The sequence below is a fragment of the Chiloscyllium plagiosum genome, unplaced genomic scaffold (genome assembly GCF_037043375.1).
Source record: "Chiloscyllium plagiosum isolate Xiang-an unplaced genomic scaffold, Cpla_swu_hap1 HiC_scaffold_1, whole genome shotgun sequence".
Lineage (NCBI taxonomy): Eukaryota > Metazoa > Chordata > Chondrichthyes > Orectolobiformes > Hemiscylliidae > Chiloscyllium > Chiloscyllium plagiosum.
In genome coordinates, this window is record NW_028270139.1 from 73,824,856 (window position 1) to 73,840,910 (window position 16,055).

General features: G+C 40.5%; 1 protein-coding gene across 10 annotated transcripts in view; it reads right to left on the reverse strand.

Annotated features, from left to right (window-relative positions):
* The window catches only part of fryl (furry homolog, like), a 477,034-nt gene that overhangs the window by 280,899 nt on the left and 180,080 nt on the right, over positions 1-16,055 (reverse strand). For all 10 annotated transcript variants that reach the window (XM_087987974.1, XM_087987980.1, XM_087987968.1 and 7 more), the window contains 3 exons: positions 15,971-16,024; positions 8,819-8,958; positions 3,887-3,983 (listed from right to left, as the gene is read on the reverse strand). In XM_087987974.1, coding sequence (XP_087844100.1) covers positions 3,887-3,983; positions 8,819-8,958; positions 15,971-16,024 — 291 coding nt within the window. The remainder of the gene's footprint in view (positions 1-3,886; positions 3,984-8,818; positions 8,959-15,970; positions 16,025-16,055) is intronic.

Below are 16,055 nucleotides of genomic sequence, written 5' to 3' on the forward strand. Positions count from 1 at the left end.
GTCCCTCAGAATTCCCTCCAACAACGTGCCCACCGAGGTCAGGCTCACTGGTCTATAGTTCCTTGGCTTGTCCTCACCACCCTTCTTAAACAATGGCACCACGTTTGCTAACCTCCAGTTTTCCGGCACCTCACCTGTGACTATCGATGATACAAATATCTCAGCAAGAGGCCCAGCAATCACTTCTCTAGCTTCCCACAGAGTTCTCAGGTACACCTGATCAGGTCCTGGGGATTTATCCATCTTTAACATTTCAAGACATTCAGCACTTCCTCCTCTGTAATCTGGACATTTTGCAAAATGTCACCATCTATTTCCCTACAGTCTATATCTTCCATATCCTTTTCTACAGTAAATATTGATGCAAAATATTCATTTAGTATCTCCCCCATTTTCTGTGGCTCCACACAAAGGCCGCCTTGCTGATCTTTGAGGGGCCTTATTCTCTCCCTAGTTACCCTTTGGTCCTTAATATATTTGTAAAACCCCTTTGGATTCTCCTTAATTTTATTTGTCAAAGCTATCTCATGTCCCCTTTTTGCCCTCCTGATTTCCCTCTTAAGTATACTCCTACTTCCTTTATACTCTTCTGAGGATTCACTCGATCTATCCTGTCTATAACTGACATATGCTTCCTTCTTTTTCTTAACCAAGCCCTCAATTTCTTTAGTCAGCCAGCATTCCCGATACCTACCAGCCTTCCCTTTCACCCTGACAGGAATATACTTTCTCTGGATTCTTGTTATCTCATTTCTGAAGGCTTCCCATTTTCCAGCCGTACCTTTACCTGCAAACATCTGCCTCCAATCAGCTTTCGGAAGTTCTTGCCTAATACCGTCAAAATTGGCTTTTCTCCAATTTAGAACTTCAACTTTTAGATCCAGTCTATCCTTTTCCATCACTATTTTAAAACAAATAGCATTATGGTCACTGGCCCCAAAGTGCTCCCCCACTGACACCTCAGTCACCTGCCCTGCCTTATTTCCCAAGAGTAGGTCAAGTTTTGCACCTTCTCTAGTAGGTACATCCACATACTGAATCAGAAATTTGTCTTGTACACACTTAAGAAATTCCTCTCCATCTAAACCCTTAACACTATGGCAGTCCCAGTCGATGTTTGGAAAGTTAAAATCCCCTACCATAACTACCCTATTATTCTTACAGATAGCTGAGATCTCTTTACAAGTTTGTTTCTCAATTTCCCTCCTGACTATTGGGGGCGTCTATAATACAATCCCAATAACGTGATCATCCCTTTCTTATTTCTCAGTTCCACCCAAATAACTTCCCTGGATGCATTTCCGGGAATATCCTCCCTCAGCACAGCTGTAATGCTATTCCTTTTCAAAAATGCCACCCCCCCTCCTCTTTTGCCTCCCTTTCTATCCTTCCTGTAGCATTTGTATCCTGGAACATTCAGCTGCCAGTCCTGCCCATCCCCGAGCCATGTTTCCGTAATTGCTGTGATATGTTCCATAATTCCTAACCATGCCCTGAGTTCATCTGCCTTCTCTGTTAGGTCCCCTTGCATTGAAATAAATGCAGTTTAATTTATTAGTCCTACCTTGTCCCTGCCTGCCCTGACTGTTTGACTCACTTCTGTTCTCAGCTGTGCCCGTCTTAGATCGATCTCTTTCCTCACTATCTCCCTGGGTCCCACCCCCTCACCTTACTCATTTAAATCCTCCCAAGCAGTTCTTGCAAATTTCCTTGCCAGTATATTAGTCCCCTTCCAATTTAGGTGCAATCCGTCCCTCTTGTACAGGTCACTTCTACCCCAAAAGAGATTCCAATGATCCAAAAATGTGAATCCTTCTCCCATACACATCTGCTCTATCCTCCTATTCCTGCTTTCACTAGCTCATAGCACTGGGAGTAATCCAGATATTACTACCCTTGAGGACCTCCTTTTTAAGTGTCTGCCTAACTCTCTGTAATCTCCCTTCAGAGTCTCAACCTTTTCCCTTCCAAGGTCGTTGGTTCCAATGTGGACAATGACCTCCTGCCGGCCCCTCTCCCCAGTGAGAACATTCTACACCCTCTCCGAGACATCCTTGATCCTGGCACTTTTGGAATATTGTGCGCAATTCTGGTCTCCCTGTTACAGGAAGGATGCTGTGAAACTTGAAAGGGTTCAGAAAGGATAACAAGGATGTTGCCAGGGGTTTGAGCTATAGAGAGGCTGATATGCTGGAGCTGTTTTCCCTGGAGCATCGTAGGCTAAGGGGTGACCTTATATAGGTTTATAAAATCATGAGGGGCATGGATAGGATTAATAGACAAAGTCTTTTTCCCTGGGGTGGGGGAGTCCAGAACTAGAGGGCATAGGGTTAGGGTGATAGGGGAAAGATTTAAAAGGGACCTAAGGGGCTACGTTTTCACACAGAGGGTGATGCATGTATGAAATGCACTGCCAGAGGAAGTGGTGGAAGCTGGTACAATTACAACATTTTCAAGGTCTGGATGGGGCTATGGATCGGAAGAGTTCAGAGGGATATGGGCCAAATGCTGGCAAATGGGATTAGATTAGGTTAGGATATCTGGTTGGAATGGAAGTATTAGAACGAAGGGTCTATTTCCATGCTGTACATCTCTATGACTCTATAACTCAAGCAAATTGTCAAACATGATTTCCCTTTCGCAAAACCATATAGACTGTCTATTTGTGTTAAGCTTTTCTAAATATCCTCATTCTTACTTAATAATGGATCCTAGTATTTTCCCAACAAAAAATGTTAGGCTAACTGGTCTATTGCAATCTTCTTTCTGTATACCTCCCTTATTGAACAGGGATGCCTCATGAGCAGCATGCTCCCCAATGAACCAGGACTGCTCAATACTCTGGATGAAAATGGAAGGTTAAGGATGTGCTGGACCATGTGATTAGAACAGGGGAAAGCAATTCCATTGTTGTGACACATCATACTAGCTGGATACTCAGTTTGAAGCTACTCTTAATTTATCCTGGCAAGAATGGTAGCAAGGTTATTCAGCTAAATGTTTAAAAGCACAGATGTAAATGAATGGGGGAAGAGTTTATTTCAGGATGGACAAAGGAATTGGAGTGAGAAAGTAATACAGGATGTGGAAGATGCAATTAAGTGGGTAAACATTTTTATACAAATTGGTTATGGGATCTGGATTTTTTTTTTTTTACAAGACCAGAATTTACTTGCTTTCCCTACATTCCTGTAAGATGTCAATGGTGATCTAGTGACAACTGGCAGTTTAACCAGAGGGCTACCATACCTTGGGCAATGGGACACGTTGAGGACAGTCCCTCATAGTAACTTCATGTTGTGTGGGAATGGTAAATTAATTTGAGTCAAAACAACCTTAAGCATCTGTAACTTTCTACATCAGGTATACTGGAGCTCTTAAGTTGCTGGTTTTGAAACACTTCAAGATCAGAGAATCAGAAGCTAAGCATTTGCAAGATGATGTGATCAGACGGAGTAAATAATATGATAATAAAATTAGATTCAGTAAAGATAAATATTGAAAATAATATTGCAAAAAATAGAAAATATACAATAGCAAATTGATGAAATGTAAGTTGCTACTAAAAGTTCATTACTTAAAATACATCTTACTCCTTTGAATTCTGTAGCAGTGGAAGCTTTTAAAAATGTGTATTTAAATTATGTGACCAATCATGACTAATATTTATTTGAATAATATCTTGCACACTCAAATGGTACAGGAAATTACTTTGCCCACTGCTTTTGTGCACAGCAGATTGTGCTCTAAATTATTTTCATGTCTAAGACTCTTTTTATATGGATATTTGATTGGCTTAAGTGACCTAGGGTGAGGTGAAGGCAGGAACAAGAATACTTAATCCATTATAAATATCAGCTGGGTATGCAAAACAAAGCTAGCTCACCTGTTTTAAAACTTCTATTAAAACTAAACAGAAAATGAAATCGATAGCTAAATCTCTTCGTTCAAGCAGATAATCTCTATCACGATGTTGTTCATCCCTGAAAAAGAGAACAAATTGGCAGCAGCTTATCATTTTTCAGTATCTAGCTTTATGGAACTTGAAAGTAACACTGCAGTTAGTATTTCTCATGATTTTGCATACAGAATTAACTAACCATTTCCAATTTAATCTCAATAGTTAAGGAAAAGTAAGCTGCTGTTAGTAAAAAGTGTAGCAGAAATACTTTGATAGTTTGGTAGACACAGCTTAAGGTCAGCAGCAAGTGCACACATTCTCCTTCCCAGCCTGGCTTCCTGTTGTGCATATCACTTTAGAAAATAAAAATCAACCCATAAATAGCACTTTCAAAAACCCAATTATTTATTATTCTTTCTCCATCATCATCTCCACCTTTGATCATATTCTCTCTGACAAAGCCATTATCCAGACTCATTCTGACATGGCCACCCATTTGTCAATTCCATCAGCATAGTCCAAGTTCAGCAGGTAATAAGGAAGGCAAATGGAATGTTAGCTTTGATTTCAAAGGGACCAGAGTATAAAAGAAGAGAGTCTTTCCTAAATTTATACAAGGTACAAGTCAGACTACAACTGCAATACTGTGAACAATTCTGGGCCACTTATCTAAGCAAAGGAATACTGGTATTGCAGGCAGTCCAGAGAAGGTTCACTTAGCTGGTACCAGGTATGGGTGGACTGTATTATTACAAGATGCTGAGTAGATTAAACATATACTCTTTGTTATGAATAATAAGGGAGCAATCTTATTGCAACAGAAACATTCTTTGGGAGCTTGACAGTGTTGATGCAGGAAGGTTGCTTCCTCCTGTGAGAGTGCCTCAGATAAAATTCGGAGTTGCATATTTAAGATAGAGATGAGGGTGAAATTCCTCTCACGGATAATAGCGAGTTTGTGGAATTCTTTACCAGAAAAAGTTGTAGAAGCTGGGTAGTTGAATTTTTCAAGGCTGAGACAGACAGAATCTTCATCAGTAAGGGAATCAAGGGTTATGAGAGAAATGTAGTCTTGTATAATTTTAGCAAGACCTCCCTATTTTTATGCTTCATTCCCTTTGAAATGAAGGCCAACACTATTTCATTCTTTATTACTGTATCTTGTTTGCAAAAAGAACAAAAACAAAATTCACTTTGTTCCTGGTGTATGTTTGTACATCATGTAGTAATGAGGTAAGATAGTTGTTCTGTCGAGTGTCTAGTTAGTTGAGTGCCAAATGCCACATTACTTGGAGGAGAAAACAATAAGTACAGAAATAAATTGACATCCTTGAGAGTTTGTCTACATTGAACAATTAGTAATAGTCTGATACTATTTTCAGAATACACCTCCGAATCACAGCTTCCCCAACCAATGGAAATAGCTTATCTTCATTTACCCGTCTTTTGAGACATGCTACACGATCTGGTTATCAGAACCCCTTCTCAATTTTCAGTGTTCTTTTGATATAATTTTTAGTTTGAAGCTGTGAACTGAGAGCTCAGAGCGATAGGTCACCTTTGGACTGAGAGGAGCTGCTAGTTTTTCTTTAAAAGAGAACAAACAAACTAATATTTGCTTATCAGGCTAGGGCTGGAAGTTGGAAGTTAGTTGCAAGTTGATTCTTGTTCAAAGAGTACTCCAGATGTTTTGGTTCTGGAGATGCATTATGGTCAAACTGATGACATATGTTTGAAAGTTAACAAGGGCTTCATAGGGAGGCAACTAATTTGAGAGAGAGAAACCACAGCTTGAACTCGTTTTTGAACTTCAATTAAATCAGTCATGACTGTGCCTGTTGAAAGCTACAGGATGAAGGATTTGATTGCTGCATGGTTATCAGTACCAACACCAATATCAATGTATTCAAACCTTGGAGAATAGAACCTTAATTATAAGTGAATCATCCTCAAAGATTATCAGAAGCTATTTGCATACATTGGTGTCGTCACAAATCAAGCCAAATAAAACCCCATGTGCCTGTGATGTAACGAATCATGGAGTCTGCCTAAGTGAACTGGCCAGTTAAAGCTCATTTATTTTTTATAGAGTCAGACAGCACAGAAACAGATACCTTGGTTCAGTTAATGCCGAACATAATCGCAAACTAAACTAATCCCACCTGCCTGCTCCTGGCCCATAACCCTCCAAACGTTTCTTACTCATGTACTTTCAAGAAGCACCTGGATGAATACATGAATAGGAAGGGAATAGAGGGATACAGACTCTGTAAATGAAGAGTGTATTAGCATGGAAGGGCAAAATGTGTCAGTGCAGGCTGGGAGGGCCGAAGAGCTTGTTCCTGTGCTGTATTGTTCTTTGTTCCACTTATCGAAGTGCCTTTTAAACAGTGTACCTGCATCCATCATTTCCTCGAAGTTCATTCCACACGCAAACCAGCCTTTCCATACAAAATTTGTCCCGCATACCTCTTTTAAATTTCTCCCCTCTCAACTTAAACATGTGGCACCTACTCTTGAAATCCCTCATCCTAGGAAAAAGACAATTACCACTAATTCTATCTATACCCTTCATGATTTTATAAACCTCTGTCAGGTCAACTCTCAACCTCCTACGCTTCAGTGAATAAAGTTCTAGCGTATCTTTATAATGCAAACCTTCCATACCCAGCAATATCCCGGTAATTCTTTGCTGAACCCTCTCCAGCTAAACGATATCTCTCCTGTAACAGGGTAACCAAGGCTGGACAGAATACTCCAGAAGAGGCCTCACCAATGTCCTGTAAAATCTCATTATGATTTCCCAACTCCTATACTCAAAGGACTGAGCAATGAAGGCAAGTGCGCTAAATGACTTTTTAATTACCTTGTCTGTGTGTGATGCAAACTTCAAAGAATTATGTACCTGAACCCCAAGGTCCCTCTGTTTTACAACACCAATCAGGACCCTATCATCAATTTTATAAGTCCTGCCCTTGTTTGTGTACCAAAATGCAATATCTCACATTTATCAAAATTTAATTCCATCTGCCATTTTTCAGCCCACTGACCCATTTGATCAAGATCCAATTGTAATCTTAGAAAACTACCTTCATTGTCTACTATGCCAGCAATTTTGGTGTCATCTGCAAACTTACAAACCATGCTTTTTATATTCTCATCTCAATCATTCATATAAATGTTAAACAACAGTGGACCCAGATCCCTATGTTGGTGACAGGCCTACAGTCTATAAAGTAACACATATCATCACTCTTTTTCCTGCTGTTAAGCCAATTATGTATTCATTTGACAAGTTCACCCTGAAACCCATATGATCGAACTTTACTAATTAGTCTACCATGTGGAATCTTGGCTTTGCTAAAATCCAAATAAACAACATCTTCTGCCTGCACCCTCTTGGTACCCTTAAATGTGTCTGTTTATCTGTCTTTGAAAGAGTGGGAGGCTAGAATCAAAGAAGACCTGAATAGATTACCTTGTAGTTTAACTTTGCCCCGTTAAACCTACTGCATTAACAATAAATTATTAACTGCTTTGTTTAAGCTACAAGCATGGTACCTGGTATTGATTGTTCACAAAGTTTAGTGCTAGTTGTTCAAAAAAGTCTGGTAAGGAATCATTAGGGTGAATTTTGGAAGTCACTGAATGCTTTAATTTTACTGTTGCAGGGATAGGGAGGCTGATTTGATTTAGCTGTCTGCCTTTGTGCCATAGGAGGCAGAAATTCAAACAGAAATTCTAATGAATTCAACTGACAGTTCTCACACTTTTAAAGAATCATTGAATGGGCAAGGTGCATTTTGAGTCAGAAAGAGAGAGATAGTTGCTCTGCTGAAGGAGCAGAAGAACATTGTCCTGTAAATAACTAGGTAGACTGCTTTAGATAGTTGGTTTTCTATTTGAAAGGATTGGAATAGAACTATCGAGACTTTTGGAGATTGATGCAACAAAGTCATCAAAATGGACCTCATTGGTGGAAATCAGATCAGGACTGGAATGACCTATGAAATTCTTTATCACAGAAGGTTGTTGAATGGGTCATTACATATGTCCAAGGCTGAGACTGATATATTTTTAAACAGTAAGGGAAGAGGAAAAAGAAAGAAAAGTGAAGTTGAAGACTATCAAATCCACTATGATCGAATTGAAAGTCGAAAAAGACTTCATACGCTGATTTGCTCCTATGTTTTATGGTCTTATCAATTTTTGAAGAACATTAGAAATTTTGAGTTGCTTTAGATTTGTTATTGATTAGCCTCTGCATTGTAGACTCTGATTGGTAGAGGCCATGAGAATGTACCAGTTATTCATCGTTGACAGTTAATCTGTTTAAATTTTATACCAGGCAGATAGACTTTGATTGGTCAACACATGGCCCTGCAAAATGAACCAAAGAGAATGGCCGTCCATCTTTTGAGTTGAGTTGAAATGGGTACAGAATATGTACATGTTCTCTCTGTCCAAAAGGAATAGGGTCCTGTGTAGCTTACAGTACACAATGACCCAAACTGACAATCTTAAATCAGTTACCATTGTAACTCTTCAAGATCATTTAGAAAATATTGTCCAATCACAGAATCACATTGAAAGTTGGACACAGTATTCAGAGTTTTACAAGTCCAGATTTAAGTTGGGTATGGGCAGCACCATGCTTCGTGCAAACAGCTGAAAGGATAGCTGTTTACTATAATCCACTGATTTTCAGGATGTATGGCCTACAAGCCTAGTATCATACTGACACTGACTCATTTGTGAGATAAGCAGAACACCTTTTATGCTTAACAATAGCATTCTGTTAGTGAAGAATACCATTTGTGTTGTTACAACACTGTACATACTTCACCCTAAATTTCAGTAGCAATGAGCTTTTGTAAAATGTTTTCTAGTTATTGAAAAGAAAAAAGATTAAGTTACCCCTTTGATTTTGTACTTGACCGTGGCCTATATTCATAGGATTCATCTTCTGTTCCATTCTGTCGTCTGTACCAGTCAAACAAGGTGCGAAGTAGGGAGGGAAGGCAGTGTTCTGCTACTGAGCTCATCGAGCTAATAACCTGTAAAACACAAAACAGCACATAAATAAACCAACTCTTAGCTTGGAAAGTACCCTAATGTTTATTCATATAAGGCTTATGCATACTTCAACCGAGCAAACCCTGCCACAAACCCATCACTGCTGCTTATGAGGCTGGTAGCCAGAAATCTTCACACTGTCCATGCTCCCTTACACAAAATGTTTTAACACACGAAAATCCAATTGGCTCATCAATGTCCTTTAGGAAAGGGAAGCTGCAGTTCTTTTCCAATCAGGCTTGTATGTCATTCTAATTCAATGCCAGCACTGTTGACTGTAAACTGTCTTCCAAGTGGCTTACCAAATCTTGAATTTATTAGGGTTAGGAAATAATATCTTTATTTAGCAATAAATCTCTCTAAAGTGTCAATGTCAATTACTTTCAGCGTACAATAAGAACACGATATAGGAGAAGAATTAGGCTATTTGGCCCATCAAGTCTGCTCCATCATTTGATCATGGCTGATACATGTCTCAACTTCATTCTCCTACCTTCTTCCCGTACAGTGCGATTTTCGATTACATCCCAACCTAAAAAGTGACATTTATATGGTGAGACTGAATAAAATAAATACATGAATGATTTTGGAAAATAAGTCTTCTTGCAGTACATACTGATTCTACATTAGCTGTAAGGTACAGAGGGGTCAGTGCTGGACCCCCAATTTTTTTATAATTTATATCAATGACTTAGGTGAGGGTTTCAAAGGCATGTCATCTTCAAATTTAGTTCTGAGTTTTTAATAAAGTTGATACAATAAGAATACAATCTCAAAGACGAGTTAAGCAAGTCTGGAAGATGGACTATAATATGGGAAAACGTGAACTTGTTCACTTTGGCAGGAAAAGTAAAAAGGTGGAGTATTATTATTGGTTAATAACTCCTGAATTCCCAGGTACAGAAGAAGTTAAGTGCTCAAATGTATCAGTCATAAAAAAGTTACTATTTATGTGCTGCAAGTGACTAAGGTGGTTAATGGAATTCTATCCTTTATTATTGTTTCACTTCAAATACACAATGCATCTCAAAAACTTTGTTCTATTTTGATCTCCTTATTGAAGGCAGGACATAAATGTTTTGGAGGTAGCCCAGAGGAGGTTTACTAGATTGGTGCCTAGAATGAACAGGTTGTGTTATGTGGAAAAATTGGACAGGTTGGGCTGGTTTTCTATAGCGTTATCATGATGGGTGATTTATTTAAACTTTGTAAGATCCTTAAGGGATTTGACAAAGTGGACATAGAAAGGATGTTTCCTCTTGTGGGTCACTCCAGAACTGGGTGACACGGTTTCAAAATTAGGGATAGCCATTTTAGGACGAAGATGAGAAGAATTTCTTCATTCTTGAATAAAGTTAAAAATCACACAACACCATGTTGTAGTCCAACAGGTTTTATTGGAAGTACTAGCTGTCTGTGTAAGGCACAGAATTTATAGCAAAAGTTTACAGCATGACGTAATTCTGTGTCTTACAATCTTATACTCCACAACCACCTGATGAAGGAGCAGCACTCCGAAAGCTAGTGCTTCCAATTAAACCTGTTGGACTGCTACCTGATGTTGTGAGATTTTTAACTTTATACACCCCAGTCCAACACCAGCATCTCCAAATCATTCCTTCTTGGAAGTTTGCACCACTCTGGACCTCTGCCTCAGAAAAAGTGGAAGTGGGGTAACTAAATATTTTCAAAACAGAGATGAATAACTTCTTGTTAAGCAAGGGAACTGAAGGAGATCAGGGGAGATGTGATTGTGGCATTCACAATATAAGCAGTTCAGGCATGATGTTATTGAATAGCACAGCAGGTTTGGAAGGCCTTCTGCTCAGAATTCTTATGTACTTACATCAATTGAGCGGGTTATGCTAATATACATCAATGCCAAGTTCTTTTGTCCAGATTTTTTTTAAAAATCGACTTTAAACCTTCAAATCCCACAGCAGGATTGACATTGTCAAATACTAGAGCAGGTCTCTTGATGATGAGCATTGTCACACAATCATTAGTAGTGCAAATCAAAAGTGAATAACTTCAACTGGGTGAAGTTAAATACGGCAAAAAAGTACTACAAAACAAAAGTATAATTCAGAGTCCTCTCATAGTCTGTATGATCTGCTGATCTCGCCATCAAAATTTGAGAGATATATATGTCAAGAGTTTAAGTTTTAATTTGCATTGTATGCAAACACATGTTGAACTACGCAATCCTCCATTTGACACCCTTTTCTATGCATTGCACCATTAGGGGTTTGCAAACACAACAGATGCTAATAAATCCAGTAATTTTTAAGGTTCTTTGCTTGAACAAGGGAAATAGAGAAAAAAGAACATTTTTAACAAGTGCTACGTTTCTCTCAGAAATGTTGGAAGACTTTGCATTCAATTAATTTTGTAGACCCGCATAAACTTGAATCCAGGCAGTTCAAATCTCTTTACTGATACAAATTGACATTTCAAACAGCGCAAAAAGAATCAGAAAAATAACAAGGGTAACAGAAACTTGTCATACCTAACAATCAATGCAATGTTTTACTTTGTTTGATCAGTTCCTCTGGATTTCAACATATGGTGACCAGTCAGTGGAATGAAAACATCAACTCTGCTATCTCCACATAGATGCTGTCAGACTTGCTGAGTTTGACTAGAAATTTCTGTTTTTGTTTCAAATCTCCAGCATCCACAGTTATTTGCTTCATTCCAACATAGGTAGAACTGATTGCACTTATCTCTGAAATGGTACGATTGTATTTTGAAGATGGGTAAAATTTACACTTCAAAATGCTAGCTGGTGTTTTCACTCTTCTGTGGTCACGTTCATTCACTTCAAAATTGATCATTGACTCAATTTCCAAACCCTGGCCATACTCACCTCCTGCCTTAATCTTCAACCTAGTCTTGACCATCTAGAAGTTCTTTGTAGTTTTACAATTAATACTAAGTCTGGCAGCAATCCCCACACGACTGTATGTCAATTTTTAGCACAGAGAATTTATCTATAAGTGCTTAATTATTGTCAAGCTATTTGAGAGAACCCAGGCTTTCTGAAGATTTTTTCCAATCATTGTTTTTTCCCAATGTAAAATGAGCATTCAGCCTTATTTTGAATTGTTCAGGTTTGCTAAGACACCATTCAGTGAATAATTTTACAAACCCCTCTTGCACCATCCAAGTGGCACTCCAGTTACACCCTGAACAATGATGTGTGCCTTATTCTACCCTCTGTTCTTTCTCCTCCTGCTGCAACATGCACTCCTTCTACACTGTTTTTTCATTGTGTTTCAATTTGCCTGGGCATCCATCTTGTGAAATCTCCCATGAGAATGTTGCAAACAAATAGGAACAGCAAGTTAATATTCATTCACTAAGATGTCACTATTCTCTGTACAAAATTGCTCAGATTATGTTTTGTCCACAAATCCAAATTGATCATAGAAGCCTACAGTGTAGAAGCAGGCCATTTGGCTCATTAAGTCCACACCAACCCTCAGAAGAGCTCCCCACCCAGACACACTCATCTCTCCCCACACTCACAATTCCCACTGCTGACCCACATAGCCTGAACATCCCTGGACACTACTGGACTAGCTAAATTACCCATCCACCTAACCTGCACATCTTTGTGACTACGGGAGGAAACTGGGACATATGGAGGAACCCATGTACACACCAGAAGAATGTGCCAATTTCATACAGACGGTTGCCCAAGGCTGGAATCGAACCCGAGTCCCTGCCGCTGCGAGGCAGGAGTGTTAACTATTGAGCTACAGTACCACCCGTGGCCGATTATCATCCCAGTAATTTATGCTCAATCATCAAAAGAGTAAAAGGAGGTGTCATCGACAGTGCTTTCAAGTGGCAGGTACATGATAAATACCTGTTCACTGATTTCGAGGTATGACTGCCACCAAGATTACTCAGCTCCTGATCTCATTACAGCCTTGGTCTAAACATGGACAAGGGGGCTGAATTCCAGAGGTGACAGTGACCTAGTTAAGTTTCAAACTAAGTGCACCACAGATTCTTAGTAAGGTTTCAGTGGGAATCAGAGGAAAACGCTCCCCTTTTGGAGTCATACTTAGCAGAAAGATGCCTGGTGTTTTTTTGCAAGCAAATTAACTCCATTCCAGAACACTGCTGTCAAAGAATTCCCCATGATAGTGGGCCAATGCCAATCACCTTCAGCTGCTTTCTCAATGACTTTCTTCCAACCCAAGATCAGAATTAGAATGTGTTCTAATGACTAGAGTTTCAAACCATATGCAACTCTACAGCTACTGAAGCAGTACAAACTCATGGGCAGCAACTCCTGGGTAGCATTCATGCTGGGGCTGATAAGTGGCATGTTTCATTCACACCACACAATTTCGAAGAAATTACCATCTCCACCAAGAGAGTATTTAACCCATCTCACCTTGACATTCAATAGGTGATTGCTGAATAACCTACCAACAACACTTCATGGATTACTAATGACGAGAAACTTAACTGGATCAACCTTTTGGAACTAACTTACCTTTCAACTTTCTAAAACAAGCTTTCAAATGATCTACAAAACATGTCAGGAGTATAATGGCACTGCACGTAGCCAAACATGTTCAAATGACCATTAAAATGCTTGACACCTTATGAGACAAAGTAGATTACTTGAGCGAGACATCATCAAACAATGTTAACAATGAGTCCTTCTATCAGTGAGATACAGCAGCAGTTGTATCTTCTACAAGATGAACTACAACAAACTGCTAGGGCTTCTTTTACAACACCTTCCAAATTGATAACCTCTACACTAATACTTAAGTGTAAATACAAGTTAAAAGCAGAAAAGTTAAAAATCCACCAATATTACTCCCCCCTAATGCATGCATATCCTAACACTTCCAAATATTCCATGGTTTTGCCAACAGTATCTAATTTCCATGTTTTTCAATGTTTCCTCCAATGCAAGCGCCTAATTTACCATGTGTAATATTTAGGGGTAATAATTTGTTCTTAGAAACAATGATTACAATTGTAGCTCAATAGTAGATCACCAGACTGCTTTGGATGCAGTATGTTTGTCACCAATGAAAGAAAACGTTCTCGAGATATGACTATTGCTGACTAGATCACATTTCTTGGCCATTGCTAGTTGTCCGCGATTGTGATGTGGGCCTTTTGCTTGAACTACTGCATTTCTTGAAATGCTATATTCAATGTTCATTAATGTGTACAGTTCTGCGCACCACAATTTAGAAAGGACACGTCCACATTGGAGAAAGTGCAGAAGAGGTTTATGAGAATGGTTCCAGGAATAAAGGGAGACTGACAAAATTTGGACTGTTTTTCTTGAAGAGAAGATGATTAAGAGGAGATTTGACAAAGGTATTGAGGGAGGGTTGGCTTAGCTCCTTCGACTGACTGAACTGGTCCTCACTCTGAACAACTTCTCTTTTCAATCCTCCCACTTCCTCCAAACCAAAGGAGTAGCCATGGGCACCCGCATGGGCCCCAGCTATGCCTGCCTCTTCGTAGGATATGTGGAACAGTCCATCTTCCGCAGCTACACTGGCACCACCCCCCACCTTTTCCTCCGCTACGTCGATGACTGTATCGGCGCTCCCACAAGGAGGTTGAACAGTTCATCCACTTTACTAACACCTTCCACCCCGACTTCAAATTTACCTGGACCGTCTCAGACTCCTCCCTCCCCTTCCTAGACCCCTCCATTTCTATCTCGGGCGACCGAATCAACATGGACATTTACTATAAACCGACCGACTCCCACAGCTACCTAGACTACACCTCCTCCCACCCTGCCCCCTGTAAAAACGCCATCCCATATTCCAGATTCCTTCGTCTCCGCCGCATCTGCTCCCAGGAGGACCAGTTCCAATACCTAACAACCCAGATGGCCTCCTTCTTCAAAGACCGCAATTTCCCCCCAGACATGGTCGACGACGGTCTCCACTGCATCTCCTCCACTTCCCGCTCTTCCGCCCTTGAGCCCTGCCCCTCCAATCGCCAACAGGACAGAACCTCACTGGTCCTCACCTACCACCCCAACAACCTCCATATACATCGTATCATCCGTTGTCATTTCCGCCACCTCCAAACGGACCCCACCACCAGGGATATATTTCCCTTCTCTCCCCTATCAGCGTTCCAAAAAGACTACTCCCTCCGTGACTCCCTCGTCAGGTCCACACCCCCCACCAACCCAACCTCCAATCCCGGCACCTGCCCTTGCAACCGCAAGAAATGCAAAACGTGCGCCCACACCTCCCCCCTTACTTCCCTCCAAGGCCCCAAGGGATACTTCCATATCCGCCACAAATTCACTTGCACCTCCACACACATCATTTACTGCATCCGCTGCACCCGATGTGGCCTCCTCTATATTGGGGAGACAGGTCGCCTACTTGCGGAACGTTTCAGTGAACACCTCTGGGACACCTGGATCAACCAACCCAACCACCCCGTGGCTCAACACTTCAACTCCCCCTCCCACTCCACAAAGGACATGCAGGTCCTTGGACTCCTCCATCGCCAGACCAGAGCAACACGACAGCTGGAGGAAGAGCGCCTCATCTTCCGCCTAGGAACCCTCCAACCACAAGGAATGAACTCCGATTTCTCCAGTTTCCTCACTTCCCCTCCCCCCACCTTGTCTCAGTCCCAACCCTCGAACTCAGCACCACCTTCCTAACCTGCAATCTTCTTCCTGACCTCTCCACCCTCAACCCCACTCCGGCCTATCACCCTCACCTTAACCTCCTTCCACCTATCGTATTTCCAACGTCCCTCCCCCAAGTCCCTTCTCCCTACCTTTTATCTTAGCCTGCTTGGCACACTTTCCTCATTCCTAAAGAAAGGCTCATGCCCGAAACGTCGATTCTCCTGCTCCTTGGATGGTGCCTGACCTGCTGCGCTTTTCCAGCAACACATTTTTAGCTCTGATCTCCAGCATCTGCAATCCTCACTTTCTCATAAAACATAGTAGGCCAATTTTCTTACCTGATCAAACTGTAAATCTTCACCTCTTTGCAATGACCTGGACAATGGTTTCTCCTAAAACATAAATAATTAGAAAAAGAAAATT